Consider the following 26150-nt stretch of genomic DNA (forward strand, 5'->3'; position numbering starts at 1 on the left):
TGTTTTCTGTGCGGCTGGCCTGCTCTCCTTCCTCTCGGTGACCTCCTGAGGGCAGGGGCAGGGTGTGGAGTCCCTCCAAGCACCTGGCAGGAAAGGCTGCAAACAGTGCGCAACCCAAGGGACCCTCTGACTCACCTGGACTCCCGTCAGTAGCTCTCATGCGTGTGACAAGAGAGAAGTGAGTGGCTACACGACTCACAGCTTCTAGGAACTTCTTACCTCTCCCAGGCTCTGTCTGTCCTGTTTGTCATCATAGCCCGAAGTGTAGAAAGGCTCGTAGGTTATAAGGTCTGGGCGTTCAATGTCATAAATTGCCTTGACCTTGGGAATGGCCGCTAAATCCTTGTAATCCAGGATTTCGTTGTCCACTTTTGCCTGGCAAAGCACGGAGAGCAAAGTTATTCTGCTATCTCACCTTCAGGCAATTACTGTCTGTGCCTTTCCTTACCTGCTTTAAAAAAGCGACAACCTTAAAAATAAAACCCCAAACGCTTTGCTTATTAGCACTGTTGGACTCTCTAGAAAGTGGCCCATTAATACCACATATTAATTACTTTAAAAAAATGTATCATCTAAAGCTTGGGGAAAAGTCTATGTAGCATTCATCAAGCCTGTACACCTGCAGGGTAATTCCCTAAATTTATTCCAGAGAAGGAAAACCCAAAGAGGTGGTCCAAAAAATCCTCCTAGATGGCTAAAAACAAGAACTGCATATTTAATAAACTAAATATTTACATAGCTTTGTGGCAGGCTTTAAGAACATCCAGTATCAGCATTATAAAGTGTACAATCAACCCCTAACTACCTGTATGCAAGCTAGGCGCAACAATTTCTTCAGTCCTGCATTGTGCTACTGCATCTCACGGGGCATGTACTTGATCGCCACCCGCCCCCCCCACCTGATGCTCACATTCACAGATGGGTTTAAGTGCCTGAGCGAGAGCATGATGGAGAGGGCCCATCGACAAAAGCAAAAACCGGGCCTCAGACCAGAAATAGAAGTCGTTTTGCATTATTCTTTTTCTGGTTATCCACTCCACTAGTGCTCCTCTGCAGGTCCCAGAAGCGCCTCTTCCACAAGTAGATACTCACATAGATAGTGTGCCCCGGGGACCCGGGGATGCTGGAGCCCGGTCTGGAGTAAATGCTCTCCGAGGAAGTCCTGGTGGGCTGTAAGATAAACAGGGACTAGTGAGATCTCAGACCGTGGCTGCAGATTCGAGGCTGGCCTGCCTCCCTACGCTCTGCTAAAAACTAAGCTGGTTAATACAAGAGAGATTTGTGGCTTTTCTGAATAAGGGAAGATAGAAGCCAGAGAGAAAGGTAAATGAGAACTAGCTTGGTCAGCCTTAAGAATGTGGTTGGGGCTTTTCTTTTTACACCTTCACGTCCTTGTCCCCTTTGAGACCTGGCTCTGCCTTCATGAACATTTCTCTCTGCATCGCCACAACCCCCAGGCACAGTCTCTGTGTCCCCACTGCCACCAGGTCCCCTCCTCTGCAGGCTTCCTGCCTTCATTCCTGCCCTCTTCACATCCACTCTGCGCCCCGTGCACAGAGAGCTCTTTGAAGAACATCACTGGGACTGTCACCATCCTGCTTTGGCTCCACTGTCCACTTAGAACAAAAGTCCCAACTCCCAGGGCCTCAGGGTTTCGGCCCTGCCTTCCCTTCCGACTGTCGCTCACGAGCCACCACAACTCCCCGAACACGTGCATGGCCCTGCGTCTGGGCGCTTATACCTGCTGCCCCCTCTGTCTGTAAGGCCCTGATCCTCAGTCTTTCTCAGTTCATTTATTTCCTCCTACGGCCTCAGCTTAAATATCACCTCCTCAAAGAAGCCCTCCCTGATCTCCCAATCTGGAGTTGGTTTCTCTACTTATTTTCTCCCAGATTTTCTTATTTTCTCTGTCATGAGTAAAATATCTAATTTCATGTTTATTGGTTTTCTTGCATGAAGTCTATCTCCCTCATTAACTGTGGGGGTATATAATCTTTGCCCTCATAGGGTTTATTTTTCATGGTGCATGCCCAAAGAAGACGTACGTATTTGTTGAAGGAAGGAGCTAGAATTTATCAGTGTAAACAAATACTCAGTTTGTGGACACCTGACTCATATTAATTACATGGTTTGAGGCTGACCACACAGAGTCATTTAAATAAGGTTAGTGGTCAACCACCAAGGAGGATGAAAAAGGCAAAACAAAACTGGACTTTGCCACATCTGCTGAGAGAGCCCTGCGGTTACAGGAGCAGGAGGGACGCTCTGCGGAGAAAGCCAAAGGTCCGGGTGGTGTCAGGGGACTTGCTCCCCCGAGCAGCTCTTCCTTGGAGAAAGGAACTTCTGTAGTCCTACTTCAGGAGAAGGGCCTTCTCCCCTTTGGTACTGTTTCTGATATTTAGCGCCTTGAATGTGAATGCTGCTGAGCCAAAGGAACTTCTAAAAACAAGGATGTTGCATCACTAATTCATATCCGAAACAACGAAAGCCAACCCACCCGGCCAGGTCAATGACTAGACACATGCTAACAGTAAGATTAATCGTCTCGGCCAGCGTCTCTGGTGTCTGCAAGTCTGAGCTGGACAGGCTTGGGGACCTTACACTGTGCACGTGGACCGGTGCCGGGCTCCTGGCATCCGCCCCTCCTCCCCCAGACCTGCTGCGTACAGGCCCTTCCACCTAGCGTTCCAATTCTCCAACCATAGTCATACCTCAATATGAGAAAATCCCAGTTCTGAGTATATTGAAAAAGAAAGGATTCACATAACACCACCACTCAGAAAGTCCAATTCCTCAATCCCTTTCTTGATCAAAACATAGAAAAGACACAAAGTGTGGCCTTCCTTCAAAAGGAGATGCCACCCCTTAGCGAAGATGAGCCAACAGGCACCCCTGGGGGACACTAATTAACTCCAGGCAGTCCGCGGCTTCAAACGACCGGGAGCTCCCATGTGCCAAACTCAATGTCGAAACGAAGCCTCTTGAGCAACAACGCAGGGATGCTAGTGGCTAGTGGCAGCCGGTATGCATTGCCCACTCACTACGCGGCAGGCCCCCGCCGGCCCTGCCCAGGCACAGCCCCATCTAACCCTAACCCAATGGCCCTGTGCTCTGAGCCACGCGGGCAGGCCAGGACCAGGATCTGACCCCTAGAGACAGAGCCGGAGCTCTTCACTTCTTCCCGCACTAACATCTCCCCCACAGCGTAAGGGACCTGTGACCATTTATCTCCCGACAACATGGCTCAGGGACAAATGAGGTGGGAACGAGGGAAAACGCTGAGATCGAGTAGCAGAGGAGAGTGCCTGCAAACTCAAAACACTTTCATTGCCATTAGCTCTGTAAGAACCACACACTAGCTCATGTGTTGTTGGGGTTGGATGAGAACCCCGCACTAGCTGTGTGTTGTTGGGGTGGGGTGAGGACCCTGCACTAGCTGTGTGTTGTTGGGGTGGGGTGAGGACTCCCACTAGCTGACTGTGTTGTTGGGGTGGGGCGAGGACCCCGCACTAGCTGTGTGTTGTTGGGATGGGGTGAGGACCCTGCATTAGCTGTGTGTTGTTGGGGTGGGGTGAGAACCACACACTAGCTGTGTATTGCTGGGGTGGGGTGAGGACTCCCACTAGCTGACTGTGTTGTTGGGGTGGGGTGAGGACCCTGCACTAGCTGTGTTATTGGGCGGGGTACGCACCCCAGGCTTGCTCGCCGTGCCAGGGTGCGGTAGGTGAGGATGGGAGACAGTCAGATGTCTTCAGTTACTGGCATTGCTACGACAGAGGCCTGTTTTCATTAACAAGCAGCCGGCGCAGCGTGTGAGTAACCAAGTGCAGGCCGAGCTTTGGGGTCTCTCTCACGTTACTCATCCCGACTGTCTGCCAAAGGTGGGCCAGGGACACTGCCGGCCTTTCCTGTAACGAGGCACCTGAGGGTCGCTGTGGAGCGTTCCGTCCTCTCGTGCACTCTGCGTGCTCACGGGGACGCCGCTGGAGAACACCAGCACGCTTCGGAAGGGGTTAACGGTCTGTTCCAGGGACGAACAACCCCACCCAAGAACAGGCCCCTTGGCTGGACCAGCCTGTTTCGGCTCAGTCTCTCTCTCCCTTCCTTCTTCACCCATCAGAGGGTCCGGTGACTTGCGCCGGCTTTCTCAGAAGTGTTTTATCTGGCTCATTTACTAGTATTATTGGGTGAAAGGCTTTGAGTTGTTGAACAATCTGAAATTTTGTCAAGTCCCATTTGACGCTTTAAATTTTAAAGTTTAAAGGTTTTCAGATCAGAATCACTTCCAACGTGTATACTCCTGCCCCAGATTCTCTGGTTCCAAAATACAAACTTTAGAATTTTAGAGTTCAGTAGTTTTCAAGGTCAAGTTGATGTTCAGCAAATCCACTGATGCTCTGGCTCTTGTTAGAGAGTTTGCTCACTTGGCCACGTGCATCTTCAGTTGATGTAGCAGTATTTAAGAAATGCTGAAGGTGCCTCATGGAGATTCAAATGCGGCTCTTTCGTTCCTTGTGTCACCATTGTTTGCTCCAGCTTCATTCTGATCTCCTAACCTTCCTGTGAAATTCACTTCCGTGGGTACATTGTTTGTGCCTGTATTATATTCCGGCTCGCCCATTTTCCTGCAATAGCCGTCTGTTTCCTGTCTAAAATGAAATAATGGGCTAAAACACAACTCTGTATAATATAATATAGCAAGGTTAAGAGGTCGTCTTTGGAGTCAAATGACTTGGTTCAAATCTCGGCTCTCCTGGTTGTGTGACGTTGCGGGAGATTTTTCTTTTCCTTTCCTCTCTTTCTCTCTTTTCTCTTTGGACTTCCTCGGGCTTCAGTTTCTCCCCTTATAGACTGGAGGAAAGGGTGCTAACAGCCCCTACTTCGTGCATAGGGAGAAATGAGACAATACGTACAAAGCTTCTAGCACCCTGCCGGGCACAGCGCCAGCACCAGCATTTTTTCAGATATTGGACATGAGACTGGATTTCTTAGCCAGTTATCTCAGACACAGAAGGATGGTCCTGGCCCTGTTTTGCTCCTCACGAGAGGACAGGCCTTTCAAACGTGAGCTGCCTAGAACTAGATTAGACTTCCCTAGAGTTCTCGACTGCTACCACACCTAGGAGCCCTCCCCCTCTGCATTGGAACTCAGATAGGTTATCTGTCACAGCACAAGGGGCAGCAGTGCCCCCTGGGGTTAACAGATGTCCTTCCCCTTCTTGAGAGTGTCACTGGGAAGTGATTCTGTATCCTCCCGAGGCAGACTTCCCGCTTTGGTCTCAGCATTAGTAATTAACTAGCGCCCTCTGTGCTGGGCGGGGAGGACCTTGCATGGCCGCCAGGACCGGTCCTGGTTTGCTGCCTCCTGCCCTGTGCCCAAGGCTTACCCAGCACACGTGGGTCATCTGCTTTCTGTCACATTCCCTCACAGCTCCCAAAGTGCATGTGCTCCACTGGGAGAGATTGGAGTGGCCTCCCCCTTATGAAGCTAGTGAAAATACTTTTGAAAACTGAGCTACCATTTTAGTTAAATATTGGGAATTTCACATTTCAGTTCTAAACACTTAGCATTTTAACATATTGAATTGTAAATAAACATCTTGTTTATTATTAAAAGACCCCTTTTTATTCTTCTAGCTGTGTTTTTCCTAATTTAATTTTTTTTTAATCCTCCCCGAGAACACTTTTCATTGATTTTAGAGAGGAAGGGAAAGAGAGGGAGAGAGAGAGAGAGAGAGAGAAACATTGATTGGTTGCTTTCTCATATGTGCCTGACCAGGGATCGAACCTGCAACCTGGGTATGTGCCCTGACTGGAAATCGAACCCACAACCTTTAGGTTTACAGAACAACACTCCAACCAATTGAGCCACACCAGCCAGGGCTTTCTTCCTCATTAATACATGCCTTGCTGAGGGTCCCTATCAGTTAGTCATCTTCAAAAAGCCCAGCCTGTCTTCCAGCAGGGTAGCTCAAACCCACTCAAACCAAACTCATCTCAACCTCAAAAGCACAATCACTGACACGCTTTCTGGCTTTCAAATCCCTTCATTACCACGAACTTAATTCCGTGTCACCCCACTGGGCTGTGACAACATTTTCACATGACCTCTATTTCTGCAGATAAGCCTTATGAACCATTATGTAACCTAAATGAGTATGTCGGCCCATTCAGATAGCCAGGCTAACAACAGTGACCCGGTAATGAGTACATGAACTCAATCATTCAATACGTCAACAACCCTTGTTTCTGGAACCCTCTGTGAGAGCTATGATGGCCAAAATCACTCTCTTGCCTATATCACAAACGAAGATGATTTCAAACACTTCTCCCTAAAAGCACGTCCGCTTCTGTGTTCCAGAGAAAGGAAACAAGGACCTGGGTCTGAGTGCTGAGACACACGTGACCTACTGCCCTTTAACCTCCCTTCCTTCAGCTTTGCAGAAAAAAACCAACTTGAAAGCGCAGTTGAAAAAATTCAGTTCTTTGCCAAAAAAGAGAGCCAGAAACAACGGGGAGGCAGAGGGAAAGGTGGAGAAGGCACAAAGGTATGGAAAGGATAATAGACTGTGATCTCTCCGTGCACTTTGCCAGTAAGATGAATCAAATGACTTAACCCGCATTTGGCAACAGGAGCAAAGGGGCCTTCAGAGAGAATCTTCTAGTTGAAGGGGGCTGCCCCCACTCAATCTCTCGTGAGGAAGGGGTCCGTACGGCCTCCATTGATCTCCTCAGCCCACTGTCAGCTACTGGCTTTTGATTTCAATAAAGTTTCTTATTTTCCTAAACAAACAAACAAACAAACAAACACACACAACACAACAAAGAGACGTCTCGCCAGAACACTAAGTAGTTCATTTCAGTGGGAAGGAGAAAAAATGGCATTTGGTTACTAATACCAGATGACTGAAAATGCATGACTTTTTGTTGTCTATATGAAATCTTTTTAAAAAGCCTTCTAACGGCCTTTCAGCTGCTTCCCCCCGAGGCCTTGACACAGTCCCTCTGTCCCACTATTCAGAAGGCACAGTCACAAAGGGACAATTACATGGAAGAATTCTTATGTCTCTACCCCAGCTCCTGTCATTCTTCAAATACTGACCATTAAAAGCAGACAAACAAAAAACTCCCCGAAACTTACCAGAACTCTACCTGGCGAGGAAGCGGAGAAACGACATTTTCCATTTACTTTCAATTATGCGCCACCATGCATGCCTGGTCCCTCCTTAGAAGGGGAGGCTGCCCCCACCCCCCGCCCCCCACTCAGCAGGAGCCAGGTGCCACAACTACCTCCATCTAATTTGCATTCACCCGAAGCCATGCTCTAAGAAGGGAGAGCAACTGCAGGCAACTGGCTACCACCAGATGGGACAGCTCCTACGGGACAGCCACTGATATAAGGGGACGAACACCTGCTACGGAGTGCTGCTGCGGTGGATGGTACCTGCCTCGGGTTTCTGTTGGAGTTCACTAGACAACGGGGCGACAGAAGCTGCAGAAGGAGGAATACTTTTAAAATCTGCGTGCATGGACTGTTCGCTCCGAGGTCAAGCGAGGGTGAACTCCACTACTCTGGAAAGGGGATCTGCGTTGGAGAGGAAGCAGGAGCGGCTCAGGGGCGCCACCTCCCTTCCCTGGAGAGTTTCACCAATGCCTTTAGCACTCATGATGGCCAAGAGGCCTCAGGGTCTCTCTAGTATAAACCTTAACGCCTACACATCCTGAAGGATTGCAAAGACCAAAAAGGATAAAATATTCGAACAAAGGGGAAGCTGAGAATATACAGCAGTATGGACTGTAGCAACCTTAATAAAAAACAATCAACATCATTTCCTTGTTCTAGACATATATAAGGCCCTAACTGCCTCCTTTAAAAATATATATATATATACACATGGTATTTTGTATGCAGGGGTTAGAAAATAGGCTTACAGTTGTTCGTATGGAAAATAATACAATAATAAATAATAGTACAAGAAGAACGCTGTTTCGCATACTCATAACTATAAGCCTACTTTTGCCCACCCCTGTATTACAGGTTTGTAGGTGCATATGTAACAGTAGGTGAACGTTAGTTTCAAAAAGAACAAAAATCTCGTGCGCAGTTTGTACAGGAGCCCCTTCATGCTCTAGCCTGCGGAAGGCACAGCAGAGAAGCCCCCGATTAGGATGGACACAGGTGGTCCACTCGGACCATCACCAGCTTGGTGCTGGGACTAGCATGTGCCTTGTCTGTACTGAATGACAACAGGAGTTACAAACACCCGGCCTGAGTGTTGCCTGTAGACACAACTTGCAATTCACACAAAACTCTTCCAAGTAAGTAAAACTAGAACATGGTTTTCTTAGGTAATTGTATTTTCATCATTGCTTTTTATCTGCAATGCAGCAAGAGGAAAGGAGGAGTGGTTTCAGGACAACGATTTTCCTCCTATACATTGGGCTTTCCCCCACAACACAACCAGGGCTGATTTCTGGGGCGCAAAGTCCCTGAATGTCCCTGCAAGAAGCACAGCCAGTTGATCGAATAACCGACGGCGTCTGATACTAGTGGGTGAAGTGAGCTGCTGTGTTAGGACACCATCTTTTTAAAAATAAAAATATATCTGTGTAATCTGAAAATTGCTGTGGAGTTTCTGGGCTTGTTAAATGTTTTGGCGAACTGTTCTTCAATGCCAGTGGGTGAAGGGGGCCTTGTCCATTGGTCGGTTTTCTCTGCCAGGCCCCTAGCTGTTCACAGCTTTCTGTGATGGAGACTTTCTGTGATGGCTGACTTCCTGGCTATTTATGGCTGGATCATGGGGACCAGATGTCCCTTTGAATAACAGGGTAGGAAGAGAGAAGCTATGAAAGGCAGATTTCTGTGTCCTAACCCACCACTTCTCGAGACACTTAGCATCTCAAATTTAAGGGTCTGGAGCAAACCAAAATATTCCACACATGATGGTGGCCTTTTTCTTCACATCATGGAAATGCGTCACTTGGTTATAGCCCTAGGCTAATGAAACAGAGCACTGCTTGAGTTATAAAGTGTACTACTGGGGGAAAACTAGAGGTACTAGTTTTGCTAAGCAGAGGTACTAATTCCGGGCAATACTCATTTGCAGCGGGGACGATCTTTGGCTGCTCCTCTGGATTCGCGAGACTATAATTTTACTTCATGTGAAAACCCCACAGCTGGAGCTAAAGCTTTAAGATAGAATGAAAATCGTATGACAAACACGAGTTGGAATTCAGTCCAGTATCACGGGCCAAGGCAACACACCCGAGGCCGGAATCTGCAGTTAAGTCTTGCTGCTCATGACCTGCGTAGCCCTGGGCTGACTTCATTCTAGACATGAAGACACGGAGAGGGTTGATGTCTAAACATTGTTTTCCACTCTAAACGCTATACGTCTAACTGGGATTCAACTCATGAGAAGGAGAAGTTGAAACCAAAACTCTCCTCGGCCCCAGTGTCATCTGGCAGGCCCAGAGAAAAGGCGCAGGCACCGAGCCCAGACTGAAGGGCTGGGCTGAAACCTTGACCGGTCGGCAGAGCCGCACAATGGGTTTCATCGGGGCAAAGACGGGGTTGTGGAAAGTCACTCTGTCATTTAGCAGGCGGAGGTTTCAGCGGGTTCTCAGAGACCCTGGGAGAAGGCCCAGTCCGTGCCAGGGACGCAGGCTCCCGCCTCGCCGCCCACCCGGAGGTCTGGCTGGGAACGCATCCTGCTTCTGTAGGACACGCGGCAGGTCGCGCTGCGCTTTCCTTGAACACCATGAGACTGAACCAGGGTTTAATGCGCTTCCCTTCCTGTCGTCCCAGCTTTCTCTCTCTCTCCCCTTGTGCAACAGTGGGAAGAAGAGTTATGGGCTCACAGAGACATGGGTTCTAATCCCAGCTGCTCCACTGACTTATCAGTGATGGAGTTCTGGGGAAGTTACTTCACTGGGATAGGTCTCAGTCTGTCCATCTGTAAAATGGGAATAAGGATAGCTATCCATGGGAATTCTCAGAAAGGGCAAGTGCCAGTGTAAGTAAACTTCTCTGCCTCTGAAGAATAGGTGCCCGCTTTCATTTGTTTCCTTTCCTGCTTCACTGCTCCTTCTTCAGGCAAATCGCTCCCTACCCAAGCTTTTCCCAGTGCCCTGCTTTTCCCGTTCCCTTCAGACCACCCCTGTCTTATCACCTGCACACGTTCGAATCTACACCAGCCTCCAGAAAGTGCCCCCTGGAGACCCTTTTGCTCAGCTGACATTTCTTGATCTATGTGATCCATTTCCTGTGATATGTTTCTCTGCTATTTCATAATTACTTCTCTATCTAGCTTCTCTCCCCTGCTAGTCTGCGTCTATGGCTCCCAGCCCACAGGACGCCTGGGTGGGTGCTTGGCAAGTTATCTGTTCAGTGAGCAAACAAACGTGTGAACACGGGACCATAAGCGTAGCTTCTAATGCGTTTGTTTGAATCAAGGCGATGCTTTAGCCACTGCTCTAAATGGAAACGTTGATTAGAGAAGAAAGCAGCCACGATCAGAAGGTGAGACGCACTCCGTGGGTGAGAAGCAGGAGCCAGAGAAGTGAGGTGGGAAAAGCAGCGCAGGGAGGGACAGCGACAGAAGCCGGGGCCCGGGACAGCGCGCCGGGCCCCGGCCTAGACACAGCGCCAACCTGCAGTGACGGGGACCGTCCTGTGCGTCGGATCAGACTTTTGGGATAAAAGAAATCGGAGGAAGAATGCTGAATGTTTGGCGGCTGCCGTGAAACATGAAAAAAGGAAAGGATGAACACAGAAAGAAACTCGATTCAGAAACACTATTGAAAAATCCTTCAGTAAAACTAATTTGATGGCGAATGCCAAGCGTCATTGCTATAGGTGATGTATGCGGATGAGGATGTTCGGGGGCCCATGTTTAAAAGCAGGTAGTATATTCACCTACATGCCAACCCCTCTGCGACCCCTTTCCATTTATTTTGGCTTAGACGTTCCAGATGGAGAATAAGAAGCCAGTGAAGCCACTGAGAGATGCTCCTTTAAGAATCTGTTGTTACAAACACCCCGTGAGTTCTCAAATACCAAGAATGTGGATTACTCAGTGGTGCTGAGAGAGCCTTAAAACATTTTCATTTTGCTATGGTAACTGCATTAATGTGACACCCGGTGAAAGGCCTGAAAATCTTGGCTCAAGATTTGGGATCGGTAGACACACCCTTAAGAGAGCACAAGATTTATTCTCTTATTCAAAAACCAATTCGCCTTTAAATCTCACCACGTCAGCACGTACCCCACTCAGGACACATCGGGACCCCTTCCCCTCGGAGAGACATAATTCTCACTACTGACTTCCCAACGGTGGATGAGCCGAGGGCGGGCCTGACCTCCCAAGTGGTAAACGCGGGCTTCGGAAGAGCTTTGGAATTCTCTGGTAAGCTCCACCACAGGAAGAACAAAACAATAGCTCCTCTTGGCTAGAATGAGTGTAAGAGTTTCACTAGTTGTTTTCATAAGCTTATCCAGAGAGTTCCATCAAGACGCCATTAAAATTGTTGATTTTTTTTTTTTTAATCATTTTAGGAACACCATCTGCAAACTCGAGCAATCCTTCCTTAAAGAGTGAGGACCACATTCCAGGCAGTCTGGCCCTGTTTGCCTTCTTGTCTTCGTCTCCCAGAAGACCCCACAGGGGAGGAAATGACCACGATGACCCAAACACGGTGCGAACCACGGGCTGCTTGGGTGCCTTTTCTGGGCAGCGTCCCCGCTATTGTGAATCTTACATGCTCATGATAAAAGTGACAATAAGCACTCTCTTTCATGTTCTTGTAACGTATAAAGAGAACCCATATTTGAAGCATTTGTGGTTCCTCAAAAATCCCAGAATCTGGAGCCCAGACAAGGTGACTATTCCAGCACGTGCCCGCCAGCTGATGGACCTGAGGGCTACACACCTGTGCTCAAGTTGGTGCTCTATGTACATGCTGAAACCCACCCATCCTGACACTGGGTGGGGGGGTGAATTCTTTTTCAGTTTGTCTTGTCTTCACCCAATTATTCTGAGAAAAATGTTTGTTTTTCTCCACTTAAAATATACTGCTACTAGGGTTATAGACATGGCTTCTTACGCCTGTTCATGGCAGATTGCGGAGAAAGGAGACCACACTCTAAGTCTGGCCTTCCAGATAAACCCAGTCCACTCTCTCCCCTGAGCCTCCACGTGGATGATCGTCAAACTCCAGTTTCCCCAAGGGTACCACTAGGTGAGCTAAGCGGAGAGACGATGGTCTGGACCCAGTCTGAGTATCTCTCTGGAAAACACTGTCTGGCCCAGGTGGAAACCTGGAGGGGCCTGATCAGGATGCAGATCGTGCTAATGGCTTACAGCTGTGCACACATGTGGCTTCTGAAGCCGATAACTCCTGGTCCTCGGGTGGTGTTCTGAGAATTGATGAAGACCAGAAGGCTTTACAAGTCAGGGAGAAGGAGGGTCTATCCTTTTGCCCGTGTGCTCCGGGTCCCAGGAGAGCCGCTGAAACACTCCAATGCCATGTAAGAGTTAAGTTCTAAAACCATGCAGCCTGCCTGTCCACACTGACATGTTGGGGCTCATTGCTGTTTCCCCAGATCACCAGCTCTTGGACAGGGAGGTTCTGGACAGGGAGGCTCCTCAGAGAGTTTGGACAGGAGAGGGCAGCAGAACGCTCCAAGAGCTGAGCGCTGGGTTGCTGGGTTGCATTACGGACTGAGTATAAAAACGTCTGGTGAGGCGGTTGCCAGATGTTGGACTAAGAACGTCATGAATCATTTTTTTCACATCTGTATGGTTTGACGTTTCTCTTGAATGCATTCCTAAGAATCTGACCAGCGAGGCAAGGCTTACTTTGTCCAACATAAGCATTTGGAACAAAAACCGTAATCAATTTAAGGTAGGAGGGCACCTCCTCCCCTGGCCAAATGGCCTTTCAGCATGGTCTGCTATAGAGGAAAAAAAGTCATGGAAAAGTAATTTCGCCCAAATTCCAGCCCCGAGAATGAGTCACTGTGAAACATATGGCCTGCAAATGCACCTGCCACCACATCTCTGATTATTTCCTTACCCGCAGCTTTTCCTCCGTCTTGGTGGATTGCTTACAGTCTGGATGCCAAACGGTGGAACCTGGAAAGACACAGCGCATGCTCAGAGCCGGGGCAGTGGAACAAAGCCACGTTAGAACTTCTGGGAAGGGTTCAGAACCCTGTTTCCCCAGCACCGGGCAGTGTGGGTGCCCTGTGGCCATGTGAGCCGGGACCCCTCCAAACTCCAGTCTGAGCTTGCTTCCTGAAGGTCGTAATTCTTGACCACAGAGACCACTAACTGGGCACCAGAATGCTTTGATTTCAGGGATATTGAGTTGGTGACTGGGTATTTTTTTTCTAACCATATCATTATCTTTTAAAAATAATGTCTGCGTCTTACTACAAGCTGCATTTAATTTCAGAACGATAAGCCATCAGCCGTGTGTACAGAACATCAAAACAACCAAGCGGTTTAGATGAGGGAAATAAAGGCAAAACAGATAAACAGTCTATATTCAGAGGCAACGCTCACTGAATTGTTTTGTTGATCCAACCATATACATGGTCATCTACACAGCTCTGGGATATCAGACAAACCAGTAGAAAGGTTGCAAGTTACAAATCCAAAAGTTTCCTTTATCTTTCAACCTTTTAATTAACTTTAAAAAGTCTTCACCTTAAACTAGGGAAGCTACCACTTGGGTGTCGTTTTCTGGGTCTGTCTGGGTCCATGCCTTCACCTCCTCAGAGTACAAGGTGTTTTCATGGACGGTCCCAGAACCAAGAGAACATTCTCATCCCACAGAGAGCGCTTATCTTGTAAAAATGCAAACCCACCTACAGAACTTTATATGCTCAGATATATATGGCATTTATAAAATTAGGGCTAAGACCTATACGTAAGGATATGTTCAAATGTGGGGATGGGCAGGAGAACCAGGGGGAGCACTTAAAAAGATTTAAGCAAGTGAAGTTACTAAGTTGAAAGCAGTGAGGAAATGATATACTGTAAATTTAATGAGTCTCTAGGAAGACCAGGCTTTCTACATTTCATTATCGAAACCCTCATCTCTTGAAACAGCAATCAATTGTAAGTAATTCTTGTATTACTTTATACCATCGAGCTAAAATAGCATTAAACGACGACAAGGAAAATACATTTCACATCAGAATACTACTGTAACCCCTATTTAACAATCATTTCCATCTGGCCTGAGCCAGGGCCAGAAAAGAAGAAGAGGACAATCCAACACACACAAGCCAGACAGACCCATAGCCCCTTCGGCACTAACATTACTCCGGGGCCGGCTAGCAGGCACTGGAGACCCTCTTCCTGCGGAGAGCCGAGGGCCACGGGGTCAGCGCTGGGCCCAGGGGCTACGTTCGCTGTGAGGGTTCTATTGATCAGAGCCCGCTGGCCAGAACGCTGGGTTAGCGCAGTGTCGCATTGTTCTCCAGAGGTCAGGCACATGGGGATGTGACACAGACAGCACATCAGATGCCGCCCATGTTTAACGGGCAGCTGGTTATCTGCCGTGTGAATGTGCTGTGTTTGCACACAGCTGGAGATCACTCCCCGTCTCAGCTTCCAGACCCGGAGTCTCAGCTCTGAGCAGACTCGGGGCTGACCGGCACTCTGGCGTCTTTGTTTCTGAATGCTGTCACTGACGCACTAAAATCTAAAATGAAGCCCAGAGGCCGAGTAAAGAATAAATCTGAGCCATTCCGGAAGTGCATGGTGACACCTGCCTACTGCCATTGCAGATTTCCTGCCTGTCTTCAGGGCAATGTCACACCATGCCCAGAGGAGACCATGGATTTGGGTTGTCACTTGCCTTTATTTGGGCCCTTTAATATTCAGTGATTTTTTAAATCATAATATTTCAGGGTGATCATCCTACAGTTAAAAGGATGTTTGGGATGTTAATTTCTAATACAGTTAGCTTTTTTAAGGGGACTGTAGCCTAAGCTTCGCTTGAATATTCCAGAGCAATTTCTGTAGCTGTGTAAAAAAAAAAACCCCTAAGAGCAAAGCAAAACATTCATTAAAAATACACAGTGTTACGTGCAAAGAGACATGAAGAAATGACATGCAAAAGCAGATGAAACCCAGTCATTACCAAAATTGAATGAGCAATAGCTCTTACAGTTCTTGCTAAATTTACTGATAAGCCCTTGTCTATTTAATGACTCTTGTACAGCCAAAAATAGCAAAATGCTCCCACAGATGGTACTGTTTGATGGAAGAGAATCTTCCCCTGCAGAAGCTACGGAAGTTTGGAGGAGATAAAAACTAGTGATAGCTGTACACTGGAAACATTTCTCAAAATCATTTTCAATTAAAAAAAAATCCAATGGCCTCCTTACAATCCCACCAGAAACGTCTCATTTCTCTTTCAGGGACTTAGGGCGTGTTCTGTCCCTCTCCTTCAGTATGAGAGCTATGTCATCTTAATGTGATGAAATGTAACTGTGAGGCAATTCACCAAAGATGAGGTTTTCTTCTCCCTGGAAGCCAGGGCAGCAGCAGCCTGGGGGGGCCTCAAAACAGTCCTTCTGGCAGGAGAGTGAAAGGGGAAAAGAAGAAGTAGTTGTCCGGTCAGTAGCATTTCTAGAAATGCTTTCTCTCTTTGATCTTTCAGCTTCCCTAGCAGGTTGCTGGAGAGGGCTGGGAGGAGGTGCGATCTTCACTCTTGCTTATATCCATGGCTCAAACACCTAGTCCTATTCACATTCATTCCAGCAGCAACACGTTTGCTAACAGCCTCAGGGCCCACTGCCAGCATGTGTATTGCTTGGCTGATTAATACTAACCGATGAGGTAACTGTTTGGCCACACTCATTTTGGACCTGGGTAGTCTTGCAGCTAATGAAATGCCTCTTTCTCTAAAAACAACCCCACAAACAAACAGCATGGCCCCCCCCCCCCCCCCCCGTGGGGGGAACTTTCGGGGCTCCTGAGCCCAGCTTACCTTGAAGATACATTTCCTCTCCTTCTGTGAACATCTGGTTGCATCTGCTGCATCGTGCACAGCTGGGGTGGTAGTGCTTGTCGCCTGCCTGGAAGAGAAGAGGTAAGGGACATTTAGTCTACTCCTGGTCACTAAACGCGGCCTCTTTTTTTTGGACTTGGGGATTTGGAGGAAAAGAGAGGATGGTGAGAAAGGAAAAATAACTGTGCAGGTGACCAACCCTCCTTCACCAACAGCCTTAGAAGCTGAAGCCAACCCCATCAGAACTGGGAGGGGCTCAAAACCAGCTCCTTGTGCCTGACGTGATGGGGCCGACTTGCCCCTTGGGGTTTTTGGCTTCCGGTTCTCTCCTGGCTTGGGCTCTCCTGGATGGCTGCCAGTTACACAACTCATGCATGAGATCAGTCCACTCCATCTCCCCTCCCACAAAAAACCCATCTCAAAAACATTAACATCCGAATGAATGCCGGAGGCTAATGTTGGTTTGTACTAAGGCAACAAAAGGGAAGGATTCTATTAGCAGGTTCTTGCTTTCTTAGCCAAATAGTCTGAAAATAATAAAATCTACCCAGTTTATAGCGAGCTGAGAAAAACCACAGTAAAAGTCATTATCGACTGCTTCTCTCTCAGAAGGAGCCCAAATGCTCTCTTGTGCTGCTTACGATCTTTTGCCAAAATCTTGTATTAATTGTTTTCTGAAGAAGGCACTTTACTGAGATGGCTCTGCATTATCCCTGGGCATTCCATAGTCCTACATATGACAGTTGCCATCACAGCAGGTGTTGACTTCCCCAAGGCGAAGTGTCACTGGACACAGTGACAATTCTCTAGACAGGTGCCGAGTCGCATTAGAGTCATGCTCCGAATACATGCCTGCAAAATGAAATCTTTTTGTGGACAGCAAAAACCGTGCTACCTATAAACGATCAAATGCGCACTCTGCAATTAAGTCACTTTATCAATAAACTAGGACGACATTTCTTTTGCTTTAACCAGGGGAAAGGCAGTGCCGAGAGCCTAGAATTAGGAGTGGCTGCACCGTGGTCCTGCCTGGAAGCTCAACAGGAAGTCAGAGAGGCCAGAGTGCCTCCTTTCTAATGTGCTCCTTGAGAAAGTCCGAAAGCCACTTAGCAACCAGAATGTGACATGGTGCTCAGCTGCTCAAGAGAACCAAGTGCGGGAAAAAATGGAAGTTATTTAAAACTAGGAGCCAGGAAAAAAAAATCTTTTCAGTGGGGCTTGCCAGAAAATTCCAGAAGTAGTGCCATGGTTCTTGTCCACACAGTATGTTTAATTAAGTTTATTTCCTGGGCGGTGAGGGGAGGGTAGAAAATGTCAACACAAAGGAACTCCTTTCCTCGGGCCATCCAGGGTCCACCGTGAGTGCAGGAGGAGGGATGGTGTCACCTACTCCGTTATAACTCAGGGAGGCTCAGCCGGGAGGTCAGTGCTACGGGTCCCGGGAGGGACAATCTCTGGATTCTCCAGGGAAATGTAAGGGAAAGAATTCAGGCCCCTCAAGAGGAATCTGATGTAGTGAAAAAGCACACTCCCCAGTAAGCCAGGAATAGGAAGGAATTTCTTCAAGCTGACAAAGGGTTTCTATATTTGGTGGCACAACATTAGAAGCTTTCTTATTAAAGACAGGAACGAGACAAAGATGTATACTTTAACCGGTGTTTCCTACATTGTTTTAGTCCAAGCCAATGTGATAAGTCAAGAAAAAGAAATAAGTGTAAAGGTCACTAACAAAAGAGTTCAGTCAAGTAGCTAGATGAAATAATTAACACATAAAAACCAGCAGTTTTCCTATCCACTAGCAATACAAATTAAGTCAATGTAATGGGAAGCCAGGACCTCATTTGTAACAGCAACAAACCTTTCAGTGTAAGGTTTGCATAAAGAAAACCATAGAATTTAACTGATGAGCATAAAAGACTTAAACAGAGACAGAGTACTTCTGGATGGGAGAAGTAAAGGTTGTCAAGGTGTCAATTTATCTAAGGCGAAGCTATGAATGCAGTGCATTCTAAGCCAGAGTACTCACAGGAGTTTCCTCTCGAGAACTCGACAAGCCAACTCTGTAAGTTCACAGGGGAGGAAAAAATGCTCACTAATACAAGGGCATTTTTTTTTGCAAAAGAGAGCAGCAATGAAAGGGGATTTTTGCCTTTCCAACATAAAACGTTATTCTAAGGCTGAAATAGCTGAAGTGCTGTAATTCTGGCACAGGAAGAGAAAACAGCCAGCGTGTAACAAGAGAATTAAAATACAGGTGGGATTTCAAAGGAGCTGAAAGAGTGGATCATTCAATTAATGGTGAGAACAATGGATTTTCCTCTTAGAGAGAGAAGTAACGGATGGGGAGAAAATATTTGCCATGCCTTTCAGACTAAAGAGTATCACTGAATATATAAAGAGCACCTACAAGGAAAAATAAACAGCAATATAAGCAAAAGACAATTTCCAGAGGAAATGTGGATGACCCCAAAAGGCATCAGGGAAATACATTTTGGAAAAACATATTTTTCTTTGTCACACTGGCAAAGATTGAAAAAAAATCATTAGTGTGAGAACACAGACATTCTCACAACACTGCTGGTGAGTAGAATTCTTTTTGGAAGGCGACTTTGGCAATACTTATAAAACTGTAGTATGAACATATTCCCTGACACGCAAACTCCGCTTCTAAAAGCTACCCTACAGAAATGCTCACACATGTTCCCGAACGTGTTATGTGTTGAAGATATTTGGCACTGTACTACATACAATAGTAAATGACAAACAGAAAACAACCTAAATAAGCAAGTGGTTAGATAAAACACTGACCTTATGTAGCCATTAAAAGAATGAAGTAAATGTTATGTCCTTGCACGGAGAGAGTTCAAACTGATATGCCTAAGAGAAAGAGTCACTCGGAAACGGAATGTCTATGGCCCAGTCACATAAAGAGTAGTCAAGTCTGACTAGATTCAGTCCAGCGTCCGCAGCACGTGGTCGGGTGATGCTGGGAATCTCTCAGACCTTCGGTTTCCACATCTGTACAAGGGGTAGAATTGCACTTTCCTCATGGAGCTAATGAGATGAACAGCATATTGCCAAGCACCCCCTCCTCACCAGGCCTATGACTCAGGTACTGTTATTATCAATGTGTCAGAGAGAACACACCTGTGTATATATGTCAATTTTATGCGTGCGCCCTGCATGGAGGGGCAGCAGGAGAATGCACACCTGTCAGCTTGTTGCGAATACCTCCATAGAGAGAGGGAGGAGTTAAGGGTCAGGTCCCAGCAATGTCCTCTGTGTGCATCTGCACTGTTTTGATCCTTTACAACAAGGATGTAATTTTGTGTTGCTGTGTAGTAAGAAAATAAAGACCAGGAGGAAGAAAAATCTGAGTCTTGGAGTCATGACACTGTGTTTGAGTTTTCACGCCTGCGCTAGAAATATGATCCTCAACAGGTCCTCTTGGGACCTGGATGGCAACGTGGAGATGATGATGTTGATAATACCGGTTGGCCAAAAAGTCTGTGTGATTTTTTTTCCCATAACAGAAAAGACAGATTTTTCATTTTCACCGATAGCTGTATTGATTTGAGTATTTCGAGCATGTTGGGTATCTTCCATGTGGTATAACATTGATTGTTCACAACTAAAGTCTCGACTTGATTGCTGTCAAACTCCAACTGGTCTACCTGACCATAGAGCACTGCCCAGCGAGAAATCTCCAGCGTGAAACTTTACAAACCAACCACTTTTGACACGTTCAATCAGTCATAGCACCTTCTCCATACACTGCACAAATCTTCTGTTTTTTGTGTTTCAGTTGCATTCTTACCTTTCTTGAAATAATAAAGCATAATATGTCAAAAATGTCACTTACTTTCTTCCACCTTCATTATTAAACTGGTTACATAAATATTCACCAGTTTGGATAAGTATTTTTTAATGCATGCTAATATGACAGCTGTCACAATACAATCTAGCAAAACTGTTTCAAATGAAGTTAAAGACAAATGAGTGCTACTGGAGCCATGTTGTAGGGGAAAAAAACCCCAAAAGAACTCTTTGGCCAACCCAAGTGAATGTTTTACCATGATTATTCTGTGCCAGCCACTGTTCTACATGCTTCATAAATATTTAGCCACTTGTTCCATAATAACCTAATGAGGTAGGGACTATTATTCTCCATTTTACAGATGAGGAAGCGGAGGCTTGGGGAGGTTGAGTACCTTGTCCATAACCAGGGAGTGGCGGGCCCAGGACGCAAACCCAGGCAGTCCGGCCCTGGAGCACGTGATCCTAGCCGGTACCACAATGAATAAATTACCACACAGAACTCAACTGCTATGCCTGCCTCACAGGCATAGTCAGGGTAAGTGATCAAATGACATTTTGAAAATGGTGTGACATGCCGCAAACACTAATAGTAACAGGAATAACAACACAATCGACCTCCTCACCGAGAGGGTACCAGGGCCACTAACATGAAGGCTCATTTGCATGGTTTAGGATGCTGACGACTGTCTCTCTGGATGTCACCCTTTCCCAATGACAGGCGCAGAGAGTAACTGTGTAATAGGAACTGTCAGATCAGATTGATGGAAGACACATCAAGGCCCCAAGTGACAGGGCTTTGCTCTATAAATCAGCAGCAAAAACACTGCTAAGAAACACCACCAAGGACATCAGCCTGGACCTGTGCACTTGCATCGTCCCGTGATGCTGAATGCATCAAGAAATCCAGTGAGCCAGAATCACAGGGCAGTTTCACAGCCAGTCAAATGCTTCTGTTTTTGTAACAGTGGGGGCCCGGGGGCCGCACGGTCAGGTCCTCAAAGATAAAGGAGCCCTCCCCGTGCATGTGTGAGCCAGCCTTTCCCACGCCTCTCCCCTGGTTTCATTTCTTTTTACACAGGCCCCCACGACGGTTCACAGACAAGCCCTGGGTGTGGGGCCAGGAAATGCATCCGAGCTGAACGCAGACATGGGGTCACAGGCACCGCGGGTAAATATTATTTAAATGGGAGTCATTCTTAGAAGAAGGGAAAGTGTTTCAGATTACGAGCAAAAGAAAAGACTAAATAGCGCCATGTGAGAACCAAAATGAGCACGCAACTCATGGGGGAGAGAAGGCTGTGGTTCCGAACGTTTAAAGCACAGAGTGGGTTTTGTTGGGACAGGCGGTCTCATAAGCACTGGTTACCCGGTACCTGGCCCCAGACCCCGCCCCCTGCAATTCGAGCTGCGCTCCAGCCAGATGTGCTGCCAAGGCCTGCCAGAGCTCCGCATCGCCGCGCTCCATCTGTCTTCGTACCCTGCTATTTAAAAAAATTACAACTTCATTTTCACATACTCAAAAAGCACATGCTGAAAGTCTACATTCTGGCTGGCACGGAACTCCATGGACAATAAACAACTGGCTTATTTAGCTGAGTTTTGTAAGACACCTGCCTACACATTCAAAGTGCTAAACATTGCTTGCCTTTAATGTGCTCAGTCAGTCGTGTGTGGTTATTATTACTGTTTGGTTAATCTCTAAATTGAATTGTGAACTTTAGCATACAGGCCAGAATACTGGCTCGGTACATACTGCCAACTGTGAGGCAGGATTTGGCACAAGGCACCACATTTTTGATGAGACCCATGGTCTAAAAGAGCAAAAAGGAGTCCTGAACGCCTTCTGGGTGGTGGGGGAGGGGCAGGGTGCCACTGGAAAGGGCTATAATCTTTGGAATCAAATGGTTTGGTATCATTACTCAATTTGTTACCCATGAGACCTCAGTTACATCACTCCTTACTCTCTCCAGCCCCGGGCCCTTCATCAGTGAAAAAAAGTGAAGGGTGGGACCAGGTGATTTCAAGTCCCATTCAGCTGCAAAAATTCTATGATTCTGTGTCAAATTCCACACCTCAACAGAAAAGCAATTTGGGTAGGAAAAGGACATTCTTGGTGGCAGGGAAGGGAGTTTAATTAATGATGCCACAGCGTCTGACACCCAGGATTCCAGTGTCCTGCCTAAGCCCCCTGCCTCCTGGACTGGGCCGCTCGGAGGCCGGGAAGAGAGCTGTAATCACAGACCCTGTCCTCAGACAGGAACCATGCCCGTCTGATCACCTGCTCAGCTCCTCCACAGAAAAACATCTTCTACCCTAACTGAGCAGACGGATGGACATGCCCGAATAGTTGTTCCTTATATAGACCCTTGAGAAGAAAACCAAGGGTGTCGTGTGGCACAGAAAGACAATTGCATGAAGTCATTTCCATAGGGGAAGTTAAACTACCAAGGTCTGGGTTTGTTGTGTTTTTCTTTTTTTTTTTTTAAAGATCTAACTTGATTCAGTCACGGTGCTTAGAATATTCAAAGGAATCAGTAAATTGCTTTCTTGTCCCTGAGATGCCAAACACAGCTCCGGCTGATTGTGATTTCAGACTAAGGATGTGCAGACTATTGGAGCTTAGCGTGTTGGCCTAGATTGGGAGTTTTCAAGCTTGGCTGTGCATAAGCAACACCCAAGAGCCTTTAAAAAAGAATGGGTTCACTGACCCTTAGGTGGGGCCCAGAAGTTAGCTTCTTCTTTTATTTTATAAGCGCGGAGATGAGTCTATGTAGATCATCATGAACTGGGGAAGCACCCGTCTGGGTGGTACCCGAACCCCAGAGATGACTGTAGGTGAGGAAACCAAAGGGAGGGGCAAGGATGCCCTGCTTATGTGGCAGGTGCATGGGTGGGAAGGGAGAGGCAGAATCACGCAAGTTCCCTCTTCCCTCCTGTAGAAAGGTACTGTGGGGCTGACTCAGCCTGCTTTGCATTTGCTGTTTTCCCCCCCGAAGTGGGAGAGGCTCCCAGGCGCCTGGACTGGCTTGCTCTCCAAGCCAAACCCTCACCTGTTCCAGGCAGCTTTTCTCCTGATGCAGCATCCTGAGCAGGCAGGATAATGAGGGTGTGCCTCGGCCCTCAGTGTGTATTCTGGACAAAGGTGAGTAAGTCAGTCTGCTCAGACAGCTTTCACAAAGCCCAGAGGGCTCTACACAAGTCTGTGCAAAGCCAGCCTGCACAGATGAGAGCATCCTGCAGGCTCCTCTGCCTCAACACCTGCAGCCTTGCTCCAAACGCGTGGGCCAGCCCGGGGGGGGGGGGGGGGGGGGCAGCTCATCTGCCCCGGAGCAGATGCACAGAATGGTGCTGAGACAAACCCTCCATTGCCTTCCATTGCTCTGGTTCCCTGTAACCCGCTGCTCAGAACAGAAAAGGCAGAGCACCAATTCCCTTCTTTTAATGGGCGGTAACGAATGAAAAAAGCAGCAACACCCCAGCGTAAATGCCTAATGGTTTCTTGTAGGTGACTACAGCATTCCCATCTCCTTCCAAGGAATTAAGTGCAAAAACTTGAAAGCAGTCTTCGCAATTTAGCAGTGCTATATAAATGTCATCTGTAAATGTGTGCATTCCTAAAAGACCCAGCCAGTCTCTTTAAATTGACCTATAGACTCAATGTGATCTCTATCAAAATACCACAAGATCTCACCTATAAGTGGAAGCCAATCAACAAAACAAACAAGCAAGCAAAATATCACCAGAGACATCGAAATTAAGAACAAACTGACAGTAACCAGAGGGGAGGTGGGTGAGGATAATGGGCTGAAAAGGGGACATGTTTTCAGGAACATGTATAAAGGACACATGGACAAAACCAAAGGGGGGTAGGAGCAAGGGGGGGGAAGCTGGAGGAGTGGTAGGGGGAAAATGGAAACAATTATACTTGAACAATAAAAAAGTGTGAAAAAAATGCCAGCCAGATTGTTTGTAGAAACTGACAAGCTGATCCTAAAATTTATATAGCAATGCAAATGACCTAGGAGAGTAAAATGTTTAAAAAAGAATAGGATAAAGTTTGTGGAATTAAACTACCTGATTTCAAAACTTGCTCTAAAGCCACATGTGATCAAGACAGCATGATTTTGGCATCAAAAGGGACACATAGGTTAATGGAACACAAGAGAGTTCCAGAATAAACCCACACACTTATGGCCAGTTGATGTCCAATGAACCGCCAAGGCAATCTGAGAGGGAAGGAACAATCTTTCCTAAAGGGATGATGGGACCATTGGAGATACGTGTCCAATTGCATCCTACCTCACACCATGCACGAAAATTAACTTAAAATGGATTACAGACTTAAATATGAATGCTAAAGCCATAAAACATCTAGACAAAAACCTAGCAGCAAGTCTTTGTGACCTTGGTGTGGGCAAAGATTTCTCAGGGATGACACAAAGGCACAGCCCGTAAGAGGAAAACTGATCAAGATCCAAGACTTACTCTCTTTGAAAGACCTGCCACAGACTGCAAATCGCATTTCTAAAAAGGACTAGTTTCCAGAATACATAAACTATCACGACTCAACAACATGAGACTGAGCGACTCAAAAATGGGCAAAAGATTTAAATAACACTTCACCCAAGAAGATACACAAATGCCAAATAAGCACATGAAAATATTTTAAACACCGTTAGTCACTGGGGGAATAAGGTTAAAACCACAGTGAAATAACACTATACGCCGACTACAATGATGATAATTAAATAAAGACGGACCATACCGAGTGCTGAGGGTGTGGAGACAGTGGAACCTGTTGGTGAGAATGTAAAAATGATACAGCTACTCTGGCAACCTCTTGGGCAGTTTCTCAAAAACTGAATGTAAATTTACCAGAGGATCCCACACTCCCACTCCCAGGTACCGGACTAAAAGAAATAACACGTATCCACCCAAAGACGTTTATGCAGGAGCTCATGGCAGAGTCCTCCCTCAGCCTCGAACTGGAAACGGTCCGGACGACTCTCGGCTGGGAGCCGATGCGGTGTGGAGCGCTCAGAACAACGGCGTGCTGCTGAGCAGTAACGGACAAACTGCCGGCCCAAGCCGCAACACAGACGGACGCCAACAGCATTACGGTAAGTAAGAGAAGGAAGACCCAAGAGACTACATATTTTTACTCCATTATACAAAGTCTCTAGAAAAGGCAAAACTCAAGAGACATAAAGTGGAACAGTGGTAACTGGGAAGGGGGCCGGGAATAGGATTTGGGGGAGGATCGAACAGCTGGTCAAATGGGGGGACTGAAAATTCCAATAGTGCCTATGCTGATGGCTGCACAACGTGTACGTGTGATGAAAAGCATCAAACTGTACACTTACAACGAATGAGTTTTATGGTCTGTAAAATGTTCCTCAAGAAAGGGGCATCACAATGAAAAGGAAAGAAGACTGGAAGACAGGGAGGGAGGGAGGAGGTAGGGAGGGAGGAGGGAGGGAAGGGGGAAGGAAGGAAGGGAGGGAGGGAGGGGGGGGGGACCAAGAGAGAGGGAGGCCTGAGCAGGAAGACAAGAGGAACACTGCTACTCTTCATCCTCAGTGACACATTGGGGCACTCACGTATCTATTCCCTTTTGAGGTCCAGATTCCTTTGGGAAGCTGTTGAAAAATGTGAATTCTTTTTCCAGAACAAAGTATATCTGCATGTAATATCATACTGTTAGTAATTACCTGAAGATGTGGAACTTTCTAAAGGGATTTTGAAAATAGTTTAGTAACCTACTGTACCGAGCTTACGTTCTCACAATGAGTGAATTTCATGGCATGTAAAATATTCCTCAGTGGAGAGACAGGACAGTCTAAAAGTCCTTCCTTTGCCTCCAGAGGAATTGCCGTTCTCCTTGCACAGGACAACCCGGGCTGCAGAGGGACTCGGTGACCTGCCCGGGGCCCTGCAGGAAGAGGAAGTGAGAACCTGGAGGACTGCACCGACCTAGTGCAGCTGCTGGATCTGCACGCAACGTCTCATTGGATTCCTCTCTGGCCCTCTGAAACGGGTGACGCCTTTCTTCTTTACGGTGATCACACCGAGGCTCAGAGGCCAAATGACCGGCTGTGCCAAGACCGAGGTCACACAGCTGAGTGTCAGAGCCAGGAGAGGTCCCAGAGCTTTGCACACAAATTCAACTCTCCCGTACAAACATCGCCACACCACACACAGCTCAGCTGGAGGAAGGCCCCGGCTGAGACCTGCCCTGCAGAGCAGGTCTCTCCCATGGCGGCACAGTGCCATCCTTCAGCTCTTTTTTTCCTCTGAGAATG

General features: G+C 47.1%; 1 protein-coding gene across 24 annotated transcripts in view; it reads right to left on the reverse strand.

Moving 5' to 3' along the window:
* ABLIM1 (actin binding LIM protein 1) overlaps positions 1 to 26150 on the reverse strand; it is a 266602-nt gene that overhangs the window by 32753 nt on the left and 207699 nt on the right. For 16 of the 24 annotated variants that reach the window (XM_036027350.1, XM_036027344.1, XM_036027339.1 and 13 more), the window contains exons 7-11: positions 16009 to 16096; positions 13078 to 13136; positions 10654 to 10737; positions 1093 to 1170; positions 220 to 375 (exon numbers count right to left, since the gene is read on the reverse strand). In XM_036027350.1, coding sequence (XP_035883243.1) covers positions 220 to 375; positions 1093 to 1170; positions 10654 to 10737; positions 13078 to 13136; positions 16009 to 16096 — 465 coding nt within the window. The remainder of the gene's footprint in view (positions 1 to 219; positions 376 to 1092; positions 1171 to 10653; positions 10738 to 13077; positions 13137 to 16008; positions 16097 to 26150) is intronic. The other 8 variants (XM_028512007.2, XM_036027342.1, XM_036027356.1 and 5 more) reach the window with 1 other exon arrangement.

This window comes from Phyllostomus discolor, chromosome 5, assembly GCF_004126475.2.
Source record: "Phyllostomus discolor isolate MPI-MPIP mPhyDis1 chromosome 5, mPhyDis1.pri.v3, whole genome shotgun sequence".
In the NCBI taxonomy this organism is placed as follows: Eukaryota; Metazoa; Chordata; class Mammalia; order Chiroptera; family Phyllostomidae; genus Phyllostomus; species Phyllostomus discolor.